Raw genomic sequence first — 21,072 nt, forward strand, 5'->3', positions numbered from 1 at the left:
AAATGGCATTCTGTAGACACAGACTTCTATAGAAATGGCATTCTGTAGATAGACTTCTATAGAAATGGCATTCTGTAGACACAGACTTCTATAGAAATGGCATTCTGTAGACACAGACTTCTATAGAAATGGCATTCTGTAGACACAGACTTCTATAGAAGGTAATTAATTATCTGATCTGTCCTCTAAGCAGACTAGGCTCAGTAATTAATCATGTTAGTTAATCATGGGTTTCTCATGTGACTGATTCCATTAGTCTGGTAGCAGAAGGGGAAGCCCTATGTGTCGGGGTAGGGTGTCAGAGACATGTGACTAATTCCATTTTTTTATTTATTTTACCTTTATTTAACTAGGCAAGTCAGTTAAGAACAAATTCTTATTTACAATGAAACCCACACCGGCCAAACCCGGACGACGCTGGGCCAATTGTGCGCCGCCCTATGGGACTCCCAATCACGGCCGGTTGTGATACAGCCTGGAATCGAACCAGGGGGTCTGTAGTGACGCCTCTAGCGCTGAGATGCAGTGCCTTAGACCGCTGCGCCACTCGGGAGCCCTACGTAGTGCACTAATTTTGTACTATGTAGGGAATAAGGTACCATTTGGGACGTAGGTCTCGCCTCGACCTCGTAAGTATGAATAATGTATGCACTCACTAACTGTAAGTCGCTCTGGATAAGAGCGTCTGCTAAATGACTAAAATGTAAATGTAAATGTAACGCGACGCCAAGACAGGAACCTTCTCCCAGCTGCCGTGTGACTGGGCTTATCTCTCCCTCACCACACACACACACACACACACACACACACACACACACACACACACACACACACACACACACACACACACACACACACACACACACACACACACACACACACACACACACACTGTAATTACTGTGCCTGCCTTGCGCACCAAGCCCCACATGTAGAGCATGATACATCCACAACTATGACTATAATAGGTTTTCCAGTCAGTGGAAGGTTGATCTAATGGACAGAGTTAATTAAGCTGTTTCCTTGTTGGATACACCGAGGCCACAGCAATCCGAGTGTTTGTCTCTGTGGAGGTAGTAATCACTAGTCACAACACAGTGTCTCTGTGGAGGTAGTAATCACTAGTCACAACACAGTGTCTCTGTGGAGGTAGTAATCACTAGTCTCAACACAGTGTCTCTGTGGAGGTAGTAATCACTAGTCACAACACAGTGTCTCTGTAATCACTAGTCTCAACACAGTGTCTCTGTGGAGGTAGTTATCACTAGTCATAACACAATGTCTCTGTGGAGGTAGTAATCACTAGTCACAACACAGTGTCTCTGTAATCACTAGTCTCAACACAGTGTCTCTGTGGAGGTAGTAATCACTAGTCTCAACACAGTGTCTCTGTGGAGGTAGTAATCACTAGTCACAACACAGTGTCTCTGTGGAGGTAGTAATCACTAGTCTCAACACAGTGTCTCTGTGGAGGTAGTAATCACTAGTCACAACACAGTGTCTCTGTGGAGGTAGTAATCACTAGTCTCAACACAGTGTCTCTGTGGAGGTAGTAATCACTAGTCACAATACAACACAGTGTCTCTCTGGAGGTAGTAATCACTAGTCTCAACACAGTGTCTCTGTGGAGGTAGTAATCACTAGTCACAACACAACACAGTGTCTCTGTGGAGGTAGTAATCACTAGTCACAACACAGTGTCTCTGTGGAGGTAGTAATCACTTGTCACAACACAACACAGTGTCTCTGTGGAGGTAGTAATCACTAGTCACAACACAGTGTCTCTGTGGAGGTAGTAATCACTTGTCACAACACAACACAGTGGGTTACTGTGGGAGTCAGGAGAGGAAAAGAAAATGGAGCTGAGGAATGTGTGTCTTTACTCACCTGAGGTCCTGGGAAACCAATATCTCCTTTCTCTCCCTTTTCACCATTACCACCCTGAAAGAGAAACGGACACCAGAAAAACGACTTCCTCTGAATCATTCCTTTGTCATTTTGTCATTTCATACAAAGCCAGTGGGTTGGTGGAATGGTTAGCAAATTATTGACTGTACATTATATCATATGCGGCACACAGTTATGGCACACAGTTTAACCAAAGGCAAAAATGTGTGTTCATATACAGGTTATATACTGTATCATATATTATGTTCATATATACTCTGAGTGTATATATATGAACATAAGATATTATATATACTGTATCTTACCGGTGGTCCCTGGATGGAATGTCCACTAGATCCCTCAGGACCAGGGTTAGGGTTATAGGTCATATATCATATCTTACCGGTGGTCCCTGGATGGAATGTCCACTTGACCCCTCAGGACCAGGGTTAGGGTTATAGGTCATATATCATATCTTACCGGTGGTCCCTGGATGGAATGTCCACTAGATCCCTCAGGACCAGGGTTAGGGTTATAGGTCATATATCATATCTTACCGGTGGTCCCTGGATGGAATGTCCACTTGACCCCTCAGGACCAGGGTTAGGGTTATAGGTCATATATCATATCTTACCGGTGGTCCCTGGATAGAATGTCCACTAGACCCCTCAGGACCAGGGTTAGGGTTATAGGTCATATATCATATCTTACCGGTGGTCCCTGGATGGAATGTCCACTAGGCCCTTGAGGACCAGGGGGGCCCTGTGGTCCTGGAGGGCCTTTATCACCAACTAGTCCTTGAGGCCCCTGAAGAACACAGACCATTTATTTAATCACACAATGTTAACCAATGACTCATGACTGTTTACTACTGATTCATAAACTATATATAAACTAATAAACGGATTAATAGTCTATAAACTACTTAAAAACCTTTAGAAGACATTCATAAAGCACACCTTAATGTAAAGTGTTACAACAACAGAGTGATTAACCGCCCTGTTTATCACATGACATAAAATGGAATTGAACTGCAAGTTTGTTAGGTCTTCACTCTGGTGATAAATATGTGTATAGAGCTAATGCCTGTCAGCCTTCCTTCTGAAACACAATGCCATTGCCTTGGGTCCCTCGCAGCCACACATAAATGTCATATTCATAAAAGTGAAGACAAAGTACAGCGGGTAGCCCACATGATTGTTCTCCGAGGATACTCCAGCATGGAGTTTCCATTGGGGACTGTGCTCTAGGAAATCGATTTAGTTTGTGTCCCAAATGGCACCACAGGGCTCTGGTCAAAAGTAGTGCACTCTCTAGGGAATAGGGTGCAAATCAGGACGCATTTTAGCCATTACCCAACAGTACATTTGAAATGAGATTACAGCCGTCCTGTGTTGGGTTTGTTTGGCACCATAACGTAATCTGTTCCTAGCATGGCCTCGCCGTTCACATCTGTTGTAACTATGTTAGCGAGCTGCGAGCGCGAAACTGGGTTATAGCAGAGGGACTGGAGGGGCCGAAGCAGGCAGCCACAGAGGCTAATAAAACAGTCATACAGACGGAGAGAGGGGACTGCTCCATACCGAAAAAAAATACCAAACCTGGGTTCAAACACTATTTAAAATCTTTCAAATAATTTGAGTGTTTGATTTAGTGTCAGGTCGGCAGGGTTTGAATGCCAGGTGGGCGGGGTTTGAATGCCCGGTGGGCGGGGTTTGAATGCCAGGTGGGCGGGGTTTGAATGCCAGGTGGGCGGTGTTTGAATGCCAGGTGGGCGGGGTTTAAATACCAGGTGGGCGGGGTTTGAACACCAGGTGGGCGGGGTTTGAATGCCATGTGGCCGGGGTTTGAATGCCAGGTGGGCGGGGTTTGCACTTTTCTAATTAGTTCCATTGCAACAGGCCAGTTCAATCGAGCACAGCTGTAGTATTTGAAATTATTTCAAATAGTATTTGAACCCAGGTCTGAGTCAGACACAGAGCGAACTGGAATAACAAAGTTTCAGCGTACTCCTAAAACTACAGTCCAAATAAGCTATAATATGATTCTGTTTAACTATAACCTACACAAGCCTCTCTTGGCTTCAACATGAAGACTGCTGGCATAAAGAAAGAATGACACGGCAAGGTTTACTCAGTGTGTGAAAACAGTGACATCCTCCAAAAATAACAGAATTGCACGTTACGTTGCATGTTTATGTATTTCCACATCTCGGCCGTTGTTTCAGGCAATTTTTTTTGGAAGACATTCCATCGTATTCTTTATGTTCCAAGTTCTGGGTGGCCCCCTCACGCACTGTGGTAGAGTATGTGTTACTATTGAAGCACTGAGCTGCTACAGTGTCACGGCTTCCTCCCAAGCTGCCTCCTCTCCTTGTTCGGGCAGACTTCGGCGTTCGTCGTCACCGGCCTTCCAGCCACTGCCGCATCACATCTCATCATTCCATTTGTTTTGTCTTGTCAATTACACACACCTGGTCCATATCCCCTCATTAGTACATGTGTAAGTGTTCCCTCTGCCCCCATTGTCCTTGTGGGTGATTGTTTAATGTGAGGAGAGAGTAGCTCGGTTGAGCTCCGTGTATTTTGTATTGCCGGGGTATATTTTCCCCGTGTGCCTGTTTTGTTCCAGTGCGCCTGTTTTGCGCACTGGACTGTTTTAAGCATTTCTGCGTAACTCTGTACTACGGAATAAACTCTGTATACTGTGATTTACCCTCCTGCGCCTGACTCCTTCAAATCACCCATCACATACAAAACATACAGCCAACATGGCAGAGGCTCATACACAAAAAATTTATGCACACATGACTGTAAGTCATATATTAATTAATATTAATTATTATTAATAATATTAATTATTATTAATTATTAATAATATTAAGAACACCTTCCTAATATTGAGTACCCCCCCCCCCAATCCCATGTTGACTTCAATGCTTCCCACAGTTGTGTCAAATTGTCTGGATGTCTTTTGGGTGGAGGACCATTCTTGATACACACGGGAAACGGTTAAGCGTGAAAAACCCAGCAGCGGTGCAGTTCTTGACACAAACTGGTGCGCCTGGCACCTACTGCCATAACCTGTTCAAAGGCACTTAAATATTTTGTCTTTCCCATTTACCCTCTGAATGGCACACATACACAATCCATGTCTCAATTGTCTCAAGACTTAAAAATCATTCTTTAACCTGTCTCCTCCCCTTCATCTACACTGATTGAAGTGGATTTAACAAGGGACATCAATAAGGGATCATAGCTTTCAATTGGATTCACCTGGACAGTCTATGTCATGTTCTGTACACTGAGCTGTATTGTGATGGAGTCTCTCCAGTATGTGTTACTGTGGAAACACTGAGCTGCATTGGGATGGAGTCTCTCCAGTATGTGTTACTGTGGAAACACTGAGCTGTATTGTGATGGAGTCCCCCAGTATGTGTTACTGTGGAAACACTGAGCTGTATTGTGATGGAGTCCCCCAGTATGTGTTACTGTGGAAACACTGAGCTGCATTGTGATGGAGTCCCCCAGTATGTGTTACTGTGGAAACACTGAGCTGTATTGTGATGGAGTCCCCCAGTATGTGTTACTGTGGAAACACAGCTGTATTAGGATGGAGTCTCTCCAGTATGTGTTACTGTGGAAACACTGAGCTGTATTGTGATGGAGTCCCCCAGTATGTGTTACTGTGGAAACACTGAGCTGTATTGTGATGGAGTCTCTCCAGTATGTGTTACTGTGGAAACACTGAGCTGTATTGGGATGGAGTCCCCCAGTATGTGTTACTGTGGAAACACTGAGCTGCATTGTGATGGAGTCCCCCAGTATGTGTTACTGTGGAAACACTGAGCTGCATTGTGATGGAGTCCCCCAGTATGTGTTACTGTGGAAACACTGAGCTGTATTGGGATGGAGTCCCCCAGTATGTGTTACTGTGGAAACACTGAGCTGCATTGTGATGGAGTCCCCCAGTATGTGTTACTGTGGAAACACTGAGCTGTATTGTGATGGAGTCTCTCCAGTATGTGTTACTGTGGAAACACTGAGCTGCATTGTGATGGAGTCCCCCAGTATGTGTTACTGTGGAAACACTGAGCTGTATTGTGATGGAGTCTCTCCAGTATGTGTTACTGTGGAAACACTGAGCTGTATTGTGATGGAGTCCCTCTGTCTGTGTCCCAAATGGCACCCTATTCCCAATGTAGTGCACTTCTTTTCACCAGAGCCCTGATCAAACGTAGTACACTATACAGAGAACAGGGTGTCATTTGGGACACAACCTGTGTAAGCACTGAGCAGCATAGTGTGATGGAGGGTGAATAGTATACTTTACCACATTGCCTGGCTCCCCTTGATTTCCTCTGGCCCCTCTGATACCAGCACCTCCCTGGAAGGAAGGAAGGAAGGAAGGAAGGAAGGAAGGAAGGAAGGAAGGAAGGAAGGAAGGATGGATGGATGGAAGGACACCATAAACACCATGATAACCATACTGTACATCTGAATGGGAATCATGCTGTAAACCCTTCATCTGGAACCCTGATGAAGGCAGCTTGTAGTTGAAACGTTGGTTAAATGAATACATGTAGCTACTGCATCTGGGGACAGAGGTTGGGGCTACTGTCTTTTCCTTTCATAAAATACAGAACTGAGAACTGTGTTTACTATACAGATGGAGACACTGGCTACTGGGGTTGACCCAGGTTCCAGGCCTGTCCCTCCCTGTCCCTCCCTCCCGTCCCTCCCTGTCCCTCCCCCCCGTCCCTCCCTGTCCCTCCCTGTCCCTCCCTGTCCCTCCCCCCGTCCCTCCCCCCGTCCCTCCCTGTCCCTCCCCCCGTCCCTCCCTGTCCCTCCCTGTCCCTCCCCCCCGTCCCTCCCTGTCCCTCCCTGTCCCTCCCCCCCGTCCCTCCCTATCCCTCCCCCCGTCCCTCCCTGTCCCTCCCTACTCTGCTCTGACTGACTGACTGATGAAGGCATCTGGAGGTAATTGTCCCATCTGGCCTCAATGGCCTCCTTCCTCTTCCTGTGTTTGCCTTAATGGCACCCCTGTGGGGACGTGGAGGCAGGTACTAATAGTTCCTATGGCTGGAGGCTATGATAGCAGAGGCAGAGGCAGGACAAGTGCATTTGATGAACGTCCTTCACACGCCCAGTCTGTTACAATAATAGCAGTGATTAAAGACACACTGAAGAATAATAGAATTAAGGGCAGGAACAGTTTTACTATGGGTTCAACACGTTCAGCGAGGACTATTGTGTCTTGATAAAGCCCCACTTTAACTCCCGTACAGCTTGAATGTTATAACAAGGGTTTAGTAGTTCAACAGTGATCAGAGCCAACGACCACATAAACATCAAGAGGTTGGCTATAGAGGAACCTCAGATTAAATCTTCCTCCATTGTGGTTTTAAACTCTGCCTATAGGCTCCACCTGGAAACTGGAAATGTACATGTGTAGACAGTAGAGAGAGGACTAATCTGCTTTGATAAATCGATATCCATATAATGACTTTCTCAAACATGTCTGTTTGTTGATACAGCGTTGGCCCCGTAGTGGCTCTGGAACCGGTTCTGCCTCTCTCTCTCTCTCTCTCTCTCTCTCTCTCTCTCTCTCTCTCTCTCTCTCTCTCTCTCTCTCTCTCTCTCTCTCTCTCTCTCTCTCTCTCTCTCTCTCTCTCTCTCTCTCTCTCTCTCTCTCTCTCTCTCTCTCTCTCTCTCTCTCTCTCTCTCTCTCTCTCTCTCTCTCTCTCTCTCTCTCTCTCTCTCTCTCTCTCTCTCTCTCTCTTCCCTCACTCTCCAGCAGAATGTATGAAGACTCTCACGCTGTTGGGGTCCTTCCCCTTACAATGTCCACCTGTGGCGGAGACACGTCCACAGTACTGTGTGACATTGACCCTCCCCAGACCGGGAATGTTTCACCAAATTTACTTTTGGTGGCTGGTTTGGATTTCCTTCTGTCGGCCCCTGGAGTCTCTTTTCCTGCCTGCTTGACGGCACTCTGGAGCAATGATGTCTCTGGGTGTTGTTTCTGTCTAGGATTGTTTTGTATCGTGTTTAGTAGGGACCCCAGGAAGACTAGCTGCTGCATAAAACACTAACCAATAGAGAGGAGAGTTGAGGCTGTGTTAAAACGGCACCCTATTCCCTAAGACAGTAAATAAAGACAGTAGTAGGACTTACGGGGGGTCCCGTGGGTCCAGGAGGTCCTTTACTGTCCTGAGAACAGCTACAGGCATGGGGCATGGCAGGACAGTCCTCCTCCAGCCTCTGTGGAACAACAGAAAACAACAGACAATAGTGGCAATTCAAAACCCCACACAATAACACACGCAATTCCATTTCCTATTTGTGATTCATATCAGGACCGAACACAACATTGTGAATTAAAGTAAACAAAACTATTGTCACACCGGGTGGCTAACTGGTTGAAATGGGAGATACATTTTTTATATTTTTTAAAAAAAAATTTAGGGGGTAGATCAGCTTAATATTGCAGATAGATTGTAACTTCCATCAATGTAATTGTCTGCATCACTTCCAATCCCCCATGTTTATATATATATATACATACATATACATTTATACATATATACATACACACATACATACATACACACATACATACATACATATCCTTTAAAAAAAAAAAATATTCCCCTTTATTACTTTCCAACCCTACCACCCTTTCCCTAATTGGCGTAAACTAGTGAACAACAATGCTTAGGCCTCTACTTCCAGCTTATACTTACTATATAAATTTTATGGACACAGTCAATTTTACAATAATTATATTTTGTTTGTTTTTTCTCCTGAACTTCTTCTACTCTCAACCTCTCCGAATAATTTTCATGATGTCCATCCGGTTTGAAATGGGAGATACTTATGTAAATGCTTAGCTTGGTGAGAATTTGAGATATTATGTAAATGTTCAAGAAAGAAACAGTTTGTATGTCTCTTGGTGAGACTAAATGCCTGGAGTTGGTAGATAAGCTTTTCAATTTGTCCATTTCCAGGTTTCTCTATCAGTTTAGCTCCTTCTGTCCTGTGCCCCAGTGTTGAGTGTGTGGCTGGAGTGCTGCAAGGCCTCAGGTTGCTATCTCCCCTGTTCCATCAGTCTGTCAGCAGGAGAAAATAGAACCTCTCTCCTCTCCTCTGCTCTCCTTTTTTTTCATTTTTTTTTTTCACCTTTATTTAACCAGGTAAACCAGTTGAGAACAAGTTCTCATTTACAACTGCGACCTGGTCAAGATAAAGCAAAGCAGTGCGATAAAAACAACAACACAGAGTTACATATGGGGTAAAACAAAACAAAGTCAAAAATACAACAGAAATACATATATATATATAGTGTGTGCAAATGTAGCAAGTTATGGAGGTAAGGCAATAAATAGGCTATAGTGCAAAATAATTACAATTAGTATTAACACTGGAATGATAGATGTGCAAGAGATGATGTGCAAATAGAGATACTGGGGTACAAATGAGCAAAATAAATAACAATATAGGGATGAGGTAGTTGGGCGGGCTAATTTCAGATGGGCTGTGTACAGGTGCAGTGATCGGTAAGGTGCTCTGACAACTGATGCTTAAAGTGAGTGAGGGAGATAAGTGTCTCCAGCTTCAGAGATTTTTGCAATTTGTTCCAGTCATTGGCAGCAGAGAACTGGAAGGAATTGCGGCCAAAGGAGGTGTTGGCTTTGGGGATGACCAGTGAGATATTGTCACGATCGCCAATGAAGTATGACCAAAGCGCAGCGTTGGGAGTGAACATGATGATTTTAATTTTGACACACACGACAAAACAAAACACGATCCGTGACGTCCTCAGTTACACCGACTGAATAAAGAACAAAAACCCACAACCACAAGGTGAACACAGACATTTAAATATGGCTCCCAATCAGAGATAACGAGCCGACAGCTGACACTCGTTACCTCCGATTGGGAGTCACTGACCAAACATAGAACGCGAACACCTAGACACTACCCACAGTACACAACACACGGAAATCTACACACCCTGACTAAACACAAAAAGTCCTAGAACCAGAGTGTGACAGTACCCCCCCCCAAAGGCGCGGACTGCGACCGCGCCTAACTACAAGCAAACAGGGGAGGGCTGGGTGGGCATTCCTCCTCGGCGGCGGCTCCGGCTCCGGGCTTCCTCCCCACTTCCTCTCCAACCCCCCAAAGTACCCCTGGTCCTGTCTAGCCCCGCTGGCCGGAACCGGACTGACGACACGCGCCCCTGGCTTGGTGCGTGGATCCTGGCTGGACGGCTCTGGCGGATCCCGGCTGGACGGCTCTGGCGGATCCCGGCTGGACGGCTCTGGCGGATCCCGGCTGGACGGCTCTGGCGGATCCCGGCTGGACGGCTCTGGCGGATCCCGGCTGGACGGCTCTGGCGGATCCTGGCTGGACGGCTCTGGCGGATCCCGGCTGGAAGGCTCTGGCGGATCCCGGCTGGACGGCTCTGGCGGATCCTGGCTGGACGGCTCTGGCGGATCCTGGCTGGACGGCTCTGGCGGATCCTGGCTGGACGGCTCTGGCGGATCCTGGCTGGACGGCTCATGGCTGGCTGACGGATCTGGCTGCTCATGGCTGGCTGACGGATCTGGCTGCTCATGGATGGCTGACGGATCTGGCTGCTCATGGCTGGCTGACGGATCTGGCTGCTCATGGCTGGCGGAAGGATCTGGCTGCTCATGGCTGGCGGAAGGCTCTGGCTGATCCTGTCTGGCGGAAGGCTCTGGCTGATCCTGTCTGGCGGACGGCTCTGGCTGGACAGGGCTGACGACGCACCCCGTAGGCTCGGTGCGTTGAGCAGGGACAGACAGAACCGCACTGGGGACACACACCCCTGGCCCTACACGGGGATCAGGAACGGGCCGGACCGGACTGGAAACACCCCCCAGTACCTCTCGCCGTGCCTCCACACTTTCCATCCCCTTCGTAACCAGTGGCCCCCTTAAACTGGCGGCCATATCTGCCAACCTCTTGCACTCCTCCGGGCCGTACACCTTCTGCCCCGACGTCGTGAGCCCCCCCCCTAAAAATTTTCTGGGGGTCTCTCCTCTCGGTGGACCAGGCCTCCATAGTCCTCTCCCAACCTTCGCTCTTCTGGCTCCACCACTCGTTATCCAACTGCTGCTTGGTCTCGTTGTGGTGGGTTTTTCTGTCACGATCGCCAATGAAGTATGACCAAAGCGCAGCGTTGGGAGTGAACATGATGATTTTAATTTTGACACACACGACAAAACAAAACACGATCCGTGACGTCCTCAGTTACACCGACTGAATAAAGAACAAAAACCCACAACCACAAGGTGAACACAGACATTTAAATATGGCTCCCAATCAGAGATAACGAGCCGACAGCTGACACTCGTTACCTCCGATTGGGAGTCACTGACCAAACATAGAACGCGAACACCTAGACACTACCCACAGTACACAACACACGGAAATCTACACACCCTGACTAAACACAAAAAGTCCTAGAACCAGAGTGTGACAGATATACCTGCTGGAGCGCAGACTACGGGTGGGTGTTGCTATGGTGACCAATGAGCTAAGATAAGGCGGGGATTTGCCTAGCAGTGATTTATAGATGGCCTGGAGCCAGTGGGTTTGGCGACGAATATGTAGTGAGGACCAGCCAACAAGAGCGTACAGGTCACAGTGGTGGGTATTATATGGGGCTTTGGAGACAAAACGGATGGCACTGTGATAGACTACATCCAATTTGCTGAGTAGAGTGTTGGAGGCTATTTTGTAAATGACATCGCCGAAGTCAAGGATCGGTAGGATAGTCAGTTTTACGAGGGCATGTTTGGCAGCATGAGTGAAGGAGGCTTTGTTGCGAAATAGGAAACAGATTCTAGATTTAACTTTGGATTGGAGATTCTTAATGTGAGTCTGGAAGGAGAGTTTACAGTCTAACCAGACACCTAGATATTTGTAGTTGTCCACATACTCTAGGTCAGACCCGTCGAGAGTAGTGATTCTAGTCGGGTGGGCGGGTGCAAGCAGCGTTCGGTTGAAGAGCATGCATTTAGTTTTACTAGTGTTTAAGAGCAGTTGGAGGCTACTGAAGGAGTGTTGTATGGCATTGAAGCTTGTTTGGAGGTTTGTTAACACAGTGTCCAATGAAGGGCCAGATGTATACAAAATGGTGTCGTCTGCGTAGAGGTGGATCTTAGAGTCACCAGCAGCAAGAGCGACGTCATTGATATACACAGAGAAAAGAGTCGGCCCAAGAATTGAACCCTGTGGCACCCCCATAGAGACTGCCATAGGTCCAGACAACAGGCCCTCCGATTTGACACATTGAACTCTATCTGAGAAGTAGTTGGTGAACCAGGCGAGGCAGTCATTTGAGAAACCAAGGCTATTTAGTCTGCCAATAAGAATGCGGTGGTTGACAGAGTCGAAAGCCTTGGCCAGGTCAATGAAAACGGCTGCACAGTACTGTCTATTATCGATCGCGGTTATAATATCGTTTAGGACCTTGAGCGTGGCTGAAGTGCACCCATGACCAGCTCGGAAACCGGATTGCATAGCGGAGAAGGTACGGTGGGATTCGAAATGGTCGGTGATCTGTTTGTTGACTTGGCTTTCAAAAACTTTTGAAAGGCAGGGCAGGATGGATATGGGTCTGTAACAGTTTGGATCTAGAGTGTCACCCCCTTTGAAGAGGGGGATGACCGCGGCAGCTTTCCAATCTCTGGGGATCTCAGACGTTACGAAAGAGAGGTTGAACAGGCTAGTAATAGGGGTTGCGACAATTTTGGCGGCTAGTTTTAGAAAGAAAGGGTCCAGATTGTCTAGCCCAGAAGATTTGTAGGGGTCCAGATTTTGCAGCTCTTTCAGAACATCAGCTGTCTGGATTTGTGTGAAGGAGAAGCGGGGGGGGCATGGGCAAGTTGCAGCGGAGGGTGCAGAGCTGGTGGCCAGGGTAGTGGTAGCCAGGTGGAAAGCATGGCCAGCCGTAGCAAAATGCTTGTTGAAATTCTCGATTATTGTAGATTTATCGGTGGTGATAGTGTTTCCTAGCCTCAGTGCAGTGGGCAGCTGGGAGGAAGTGCTCTTATTTTCCATGGACTTTACAGTGTCCCAAAACTTTTTGGAGTTAGTGCTACAGGAAGCAAATTTCTGTTTGAAAAAGTTAGCCTTTGCTTTCCTAACTGCTTGTGTATATTGGTTCCTAACTTCCCTGAAAAGTTGCATATCGCAGGGGCTATTTGATGCTAATGCAGTACGCCACAGGATGTTTTTGTGCTGGTCAAGGGCAGTCAAGTCTGAGGAGAACCAGGGGCTATATCTGTTATATCCTGTTATATCCTGTTATCTCCTGGCCTCGCAGCAGCACCATACATCACAGCTATCTCCTGGCCTCGCAGCAGCACCATACATCACAGCTATCTCCTGGCCTCGCAGCAGCATCATACATCACAGCTATCTCCTGGCCTCGCAGCAGCACCATACATCACAGCTATCTCCTGGCCTGGCAGCAGCACCATACATCACAGCTATCTCCTGGCCTCGCAGCAGCACCATACATCACAGCTATCTCCTGGCCTCGCAGCAGCATCATACAGCACAGCTATCTCCTGGCCTCGCAGCAGCATCATACATCACAGCTATCTCCTGGCCTCGCAGCAGCACCATACAGCACAGCTATCTCCTGGGCCCGGCTAGCTAGAAACACAGTTATCATTAAAATAATTGTCCTATCCTTTTCCAATGATAAAACGTGCTTTGAAAGAGCCAGGGAGGCCGGTAGTAGGTAATAAATACAGGCTAGCGGTCTGTGAGTAGTGAGGTGGGCAGGACTGTATCTGAGAGGATGGGGTATTGGGAGTGTTTTGTAGCGGTGTTACTAACAGAGTAATACAAATCTTAGAATCAACTATTAAAGACTACCAGAACCCACTGGATTTTCCAATTACATTGAAAGAACTACAGGACAAAATACAAACCCTCCACCCCAAAAAGGCCTGTAGGGTTGATGGTATCCTAAATGAAATGACAAAATATACAGACCACAAATTCCAATTGGCTATACTTAAACTCTTTAACATATTCCCACAACAGCACTATTAACAAGGCATGTCCTACAGGCCCTAGTTTTGTCGCACCTGGACTACTGTTCAGTCGTGTGGTCAGGTGCCACAAAAAAGGACTTAGGAAAATTGCAATTGGCTCAGAACAGGGCAGCACGGCTGGCCCTTGGATGTACACAGAGAGCTAATATTAATAATATGCATGTCAGTCTCTCCTGGCTCAAAGCGGAGGAGAGATTGACTTCATCACTACTTGTATTTATCAGAGGTATTGACATGTTGAAAGCACCGGTCACCCATGCATACCCCACAAGACATGCCACCAGAGGTCTCTTCACAGTCCCCTAGTCCAGAACAAACTATGGGAGGCGCACAGTACTACATAAAGCCATGACTACATGGACCTCTATTCCACATCAAGTAACTGATGCAAGCAGTAAAATTAGATTTAAAAAACAGATTAAAACACCACAGCGGGGACTGTGAAGCAACACAAACATAGGCACAGACACATGCACACACACACAATAATATACACACACGTACACATGGATTTTGTACTGTAGATATGTGGTAATGTGTTGTGAAATCTGTGAATGTATTGTAATGTTTTACAAATGGTATTAACTGCCTTAATTTTGCTGGACCCCAGGAAGAGTAGCTGCTGTCTTGGCAGGAACTAATAGGGATCCATAATAAACCCCAGGAAGAGTAGCTGCTGTCTTGGCAGGAACTAATAGGGATCCATAATAAACCCCAGGAAGAGTAGCTGCTGTCTTGGCAGGAACTAATGGGGATCCATAATAAATACAAATACACATACTGTGCCTTCTATGTCCTCTGTTTGCTGTGTTTTATCTCCACTATGTTGATTGAGTACTTTTGTGTTCCAGTTCCTTATATTTGAAGATGTATTATTTAGCTAATTATCCTTTCTTCTAATGCTGTCTTATCAATTTATAAAATACTATAAACAGAAAGTGTAATACTAATGGTATAGTGTAGTTGTAGTTTATTTCTTTAACAATTGTTGTATTTTATTGCTTTTCTATATGTTTTTTTAAAGATTACAATCCCTACCATGGCTAGTATTGGGTGTTCCATTATTCGGCTCCTCTATGGGAACTTTGTAATATTTAGAATAGCCATGGAGTAGTCTTGGTGTCTCTGAACATTTGGTATTCAATATACAGTTTATCGACTATGAGAGCTACACGTTTCCCTTTTAATCTATTCTCCTTGAAGATTGGGTACAGAACTTTGCGCCATTCTGCAATTTCCTTCGGGAACTGATCATTCATGCCTTTTTTCGCGCCAGCGAGTCTTTTACCCAGGCTTTTAACCATTATTTTATCTTTAAAGAAAGCAAATTTGGCAACGATTTTGGCGCCCATATCTCTGTCCTCTCTGTCCGAAACGGTGCGCACGTTCGAGTTGAATTTTGTCGACAGCTTCGCGTGGGATCTGAAGCACTGTAAGAAATAATTCCTTCACCACACTTTTCAGGAACACTCTCCTTCTTTTTCTTGGATACCAGTAAGTTCCAGATGTTGTATGTCAAGTAAGGCTTCTCTCTCTAAGATGTTCTCCTTTTTAAATTCATTAACGTCAGTTTCAATCTTATTGACTGTACCTTTTAGCTTGTTTGTTTCTTTCTACATTGTCGCCGTCACTCATCTCGAGGCCTTCATCTCCTCTATATCTTTACTGACTAATTCAAGTATGCCCAGTTTGTCATTTATTGATTTTAACAGATCGGTTTCCACCCTTACCATTCCCGGTGGTGAAAAGCATAAATCGTCTGTGTCCGTCGAGGAGTCACGTTTTCTTTTGGAGATTGGTTCTCCTTGTTTGCTCTCCGTCATGTTTGGGTGTTGCTTGATTTCGTAATATTTGTCGATACATTTCTCTTGCTTTATTATTTGTTTTGTGTTGTTATCCAGATTTAAGGTTATTACCCACCAGTATGTGAAGTGTTAATATTTAGTCTAACAGATATTGAATATTACGTTTTTATCCTAAGGCGATCTGTGCTCAGTCCGCCATCTTCACTATGGTCTGTTGGTCTGTTGGTCTGTTGATTGTTGGTCTGTAGGTTGGTTGAAAGGTTGGTTAAAAGGCAGTTGTTCTTACCAGTCCAGGGAGCTCACAGCACTTGTCTCGACTGGCCCAGGACGTGCTGCAGATAATGTCAAACATCTGGATCTGGAACTATACACACACAGAGAACAGCCACACAGAGAACATCCACACAGAGAACAGCCACACAGAGAACAGCCACACAGAGAACAGCCACACAGAGCCACACAGAGAACAGCCACACAGAGAACAGCCACACAGAGAACAGCCACACAGAGAACAGCCACACAGAGAACAGCCACACAGAGAACAAACAAATAGAGCCACACAGAGAACAGCCACACAGAGAACAGCCACACAGAGAACAGCCACACAGAGAACAGCCACACAGAGAACAGCCACACAGAGAACAGCCACACAGAGAACAAACACACAGAGCCACACAGAGAACAGCCACACAGAGAACAGCCACACAGAGCCACACAGAGAACAGCCACACAGATAACAGCCACACAGAGAACAGCCACACAGAGCCACACAGAGAACAGCCACACAGAGAACAGCCACACAGAGCCACACAGAGAACAGCCACACAGAGAACAGCCACACAGAGAACAGCCACACAGAGAACAAACACACAGAGCCACACAGAGAACAGCCACACAGAGAACAGCCACACAGAGCCACACAGAGAACAGCCACACAGAGAACAAACACACAGAGCCACACAGAGAACAGCCACACAGAGAACAGCCACACAGGGAACAACAACACAGAGAAAGGGTTAATATTGGCATGATATTGCAACACACTTACGGTATTCAGAGTTCTATACCGTGTCTAAACCGTGTTCTACACCGTGTTCTACATCGTGTTCTACACCGTGTTCTACATTGTGTTCTACACCGTGTTCTACATGCTTCAGAGAAATATACAAATAGTGGTTGTGACGTATGATGATGACTCTGTCTGCTCAACAGGCTGTTTAATGGTGACTGTCTGCTCAACAGGCTGTTTAATGGTGACTGTCTGCACAACAGGCTGTTTAATGGTGACTCTCTGTCTGCTCAACAGGCTGTTTAATGGTGACTCTGTCTGCTCAACAGGCTGTTTAATGGTGACTGTCTGCTCAACAGGCTGTTTAATGGTGACTGTCTGCTCAACAGACTGTTTAATGGTGACTGTCTGCTCAACAGGCTGTTTAATGGTGACTGTCTGCTCAACAGGCTGTTTAATGGTGACTCTCTGTCTGCTCAACAGGCTGTTTAATGGTGACTCTGTCTGCTCAACAGGCTGTTTAATGGTGACTGTCTGCTCAACAGGCTGTTTAATGGTGACTCTCTGTCTGCTCAACAGGCTGTTTAATGGTGACTCTGTCTGCTCAACAGGCTGTTTAATGGTGACTCTGTCTGCTCAACAGGCTGTTTAATGGTGACTCTGTCTGCTCAACAGGCTGTTTAATGGTGACTGTCTGCTCAACAGGCTGTTAATGGTGACTGTCTGCTCAACAGGCTGTTTAATGGTGACTCTCTGTCTGCTCAACAGGCTGTTTAATGGTGTCTGTCTGCTCAACAGGCTGTTTAATGGTGACTCTGTCTGCTCAACAGGCTGTTTAATGGTGACTCTCTGTCTGCTCAACAGGCTGTTTGGTGACTCTCTGTCTGCTCAACAGGCTGTTTAATGGTGACTGTCTGCTCAACAGGCTGTTTAATGGTGACTGTCTGCTCAACAGGCTGTTTAATGGTGACTCTCTGTCTGCTCAACAGGCTGTTTAATGGTGACTCTGTCTGCTCAACAGGCTGTTTAATGGTGACTGTCTGCTCAACAGGCTGTTTAATGGTGACTCTGTCTGCTCAACAGGCTGTTTAATGATGACTCTGTCTGCTCAACAGGCTGTTTAATGGTGACTCTGTCTGCTCAACAGGCTGTTTAATGGTGACTGTCTGCTCAACAGGCTGTTTAATGGTGACTCTCTGTCTGCTCAACAGGCTGTTTAATGGTGACTCTCTGTCTGCTCAACAGACTGTTTAATGGTGACTCTCTGTCTGCTCAACAGACTGTTTAATGGTGACTCTCTGTCTGCTCAACAGGCTGTTTAATGGTGACTCTGTCTGCTCAACAGGCTGTTTAATGGTGACTGTCTGCTCAACAGGCTGTTTAATGGTGATTGTCTGCTCAACAGGCTGTTTAATGGTGACTCTGTCTGCTCAACATGCTGTTTAATGGTGACTCTGTCTGCTCAACAGGCTGTTAATGGTGACTCTGTCTGCTCAACATGCTGTTTAATGGTGACTCTGTCTGCTCAACAGGCTGTTTAATGGTGACTCTCTGTCTGCTGAACAGGCTGTTTAATGGTGACTCTCTGTCTGCTCAACAGGCTGTTTAATGGTGACTGTCTGCTCAACAGGCTGTTTAATGGTGACTCTGTCTGCTCAACAGGCTGTTTAATGGTGACTCTCTGTCTGCTCAACAGGCTGTTTAATGGTGACTGTCTGCTCAACAGGCTGTTTAATGGTGACTGTCTGCTCAACAGGCTGTTTAATGGTGACTGTCTGCTCAACAGGCTGTTTAATGGTGACTCTCTGTCTGCTCAACAGGCTGTTTAATGGTGACTCTATGTCTGCTCAACAGGCTGTTTAATGGTGACTGTCTGCTCAACAGGCTGTTTAATGGTGACTCTGTCTGTTCAACATGCTGTTTAATGGTGACTCTGTCTGCTCAACAGGCTGTTTAATGGTGACTCTCTGTCTGCTCAACAGGCTGTTTAATGGTGACTGTCTGCTCAACAGGCTGTTTAATGGTGACTGTCTGTCTGCTCAACAGGCTGTTTAATGATGACTGTCTGTCTGCTCAACAGGTTGTTTAATGGTGACTCTCTGTCTGCTCAACATGCTGTTTAATGGTGACTCTCTGCTCAACAGGCTGTTTAATGGTGACTGTCTGCTCAACAGGCTGTTTAATGGTGACCCTGTCTGCTCAACAGGCTGTTTAATGGTGACTGTCTGCTCAACAGGCTGTTTAATGGTGACTCTCTGTCTGCTCAACAGGCTGTTTAATGGTGACTGTCTGCTCAACAGGCTGTTTAATGGTGACTCTGTCTGCTCAACAGGCTGTTTAATGGTGACTCTGTCTGCTCAACAGACTGTTTAATGGTGACTCTGTCTGCTCAACAGACTGTTTAATGGTGACTCTGTCTGCTCAACAGGCTGTTTAATGGTGACTGTCTGCTCAACAGGCTGTTTAATGGTGACTCTGTCTGCTCAACAGGCTGTTTAATGGTGACTCTGTCTGCTCAACAGGCTGTTTAATGGTGACTGTCTGCTCAACAGGCTGTTTAATGGTGACTCTGTCTGCTCAACAGGCTGTTTAATGGTGACTCTCTGTCTGCTCAACAGGCTGTTTAATGGTGACTGTCTGCTCAACAGGCTGTTTAATGGTGACTCTCTGTCTGCTCAACAGGCTGTTTAATGGTGACTCTGTCTGCTCAACAGGCTGTTTAATGGTGACTGTCTGCTCAACAGGCTGTTTAATGGTGACTCTGTCTGCTCAACAGGCTGTTTAATGGTGACTGTCTGCTCAACGGGCTGTTTAATGGTGACTGTCTGCTCAACAGGCTGTTTAATGGTGACTGTCTGCTCAACAGGCTGTTTAATGGTGACTGTCTGCTCAACAGGCTGTTTAATGGTGACTCTCTGTCTGCTCAACAGGCTGTTTAATGGTGACTGTCTGCTCAACAGGCTGTTTAATGGTGACTGTCTGCTCAACAGGCTGTTTAATGGTGACTCTCTGTCTGCTCAACAGGCTGTTTAATGGTGACTCTGTCTGCTCAACAGGCTGTTTAATGGTGACTGTCTGCTCAACAGGCTGTTTAATGGTGACTGTCTGCTCAACAGGCTGTTTAATGGTGACTCTCTGTCTGCTCAACAGGCTGTTTAATGGTGACTGTCTGCTCAACAGGCTGTTTAATGGTGACTCTCTGTCTGCTCAAATGGCTGTTGAACCAACGGGGAATAGATGTTGAATTGACATCTGTGCCCAGTCGGAATGCATTGACATGAGATGAGACATTTGAAGCACTTTTAAACACTAAGCTAAAATAAATTACATGTATTTATTATGAGATTACACCTTGATAAGATTATTGATTTGTCAACCATCAAGTATAATTGCTGAGGAAATATCAAAGCCTCACCACTTTAAAGTACAATAAACTGAGAATGAATGGAAAAACATCAAGGGGGACATTTTTACTTTCCACCAATTCCCCCAAAATGCTGTACAAAGCACTTTCTTTCCATCAGACAATCTCCAGAAATAATACAATAATAATACATTCTCACATAGTTGCAAAGCAGTCAATTAATGTACCCTCAGAGGTGCACAGAAATAATCACATAACTATTATGCATCTAACAAAGACTGCTCCTCAACTTATTTCCTGTTCTGACATCTTGGGTCACAGTGATCCCAGTGAGGAGGACCAGGACTGTGTTGTTATGGGACTATAGAGACTGTGGGGTGTTGTTGTGGTCTTATAGAGGCTGTAGGGTGTTGTTGTGGTATTTAAAGAGGCTGTAGGGTGTTGTTGTGGTATTATAGAGGCTGTAGGGTGTTGTTGTGGTATTTATAGAGACTGTGGGGTGTTGTTGTGGTCTTATAGAGGCTGTAGGGTGTTGTTGTGGTATTTAAAGAGGCTGTAGGGTGTTGTTGTGGTATTTAAAGAGGCTGTAGGGTGTTGTTGTGGTATTATAGAGGCTGTAGGGTGTTGTTGTGGTATTATAGATGCTGTAGGGTGTTGTTGTGGTATTTAAAGAGGCTGTAGGGTGTTGTTGTGGTCTTATAGAGGCTGTAGGGTGTTGTTGTGGTATTTAAAGAGGCTGTAGGGTGTTGTTGTGGTATTATAGAGGCTGTAGGGTGTTGTTGTGGTATTATAGATGCTGTAGGGTGTTGTTGTGGTATTTAAAGAGGCTGTAGGGTGTTGTTGTGGTATTATAGAGACTGTAGGGTGTTGTTGTGGTATTATAGAGGCTGTAGGGTGTTGTTGT

General features: G+C 45.9%; 1 protein-coding gene across 1 annotated transcript in view; it reads right to left on the reverse strand.

Annotated features, from left to right (window-relative positions):
- The window catches only part of LOC311122284 (collagen alpha-1(XIV) chain-like), a gene marked incomplete at its 3' end in the record, with an annotated part of 121,090 nt that overhangs the window by 13,725 nt on the left and 86,293 nt on the right, over positions 1-21,072 (reverse strand). The window contains exons 30-34 of the mRNA XM_084196671.1: positions 16,082-16,159; positions 8,064-8,150; positions 6,220-6,273; positions 2,599-2,694; positions 1,888-1,941 (exon numbers count right to left, since the gene is read on the reverse strand). Coding sequence (XP_084052797.1) covers positions 1,888-1,941; positions 2,599-2,694; positions 6,220-6,273; positions 8,064-8,150; positions 16,082-16,159 — 369 coding nt within the window. The remainder of the gene's footprint in view (positions 1-1,887; positions 1,942-2,598; positions 2,695-6,219; positions 6,274-8,063; positions 8,151-16,081; positions 16,160-21,072) is intronic.

This window comes from Coregonus lavaretus (genome assembly GCF_964263955.1).
Source record: "Coregonus lavaretus genome assembly, contig: HAP1_SCAFFOLD_1344, whole genome shotgun sequence".
NCBI classification, from domain to species: domain Eukaryota; kingdom Metazoa; phylum Chordata; class Actinopteri; order Salmoniformes; family Salmonidae; genus Coregonus; species Coregonus lavaretus.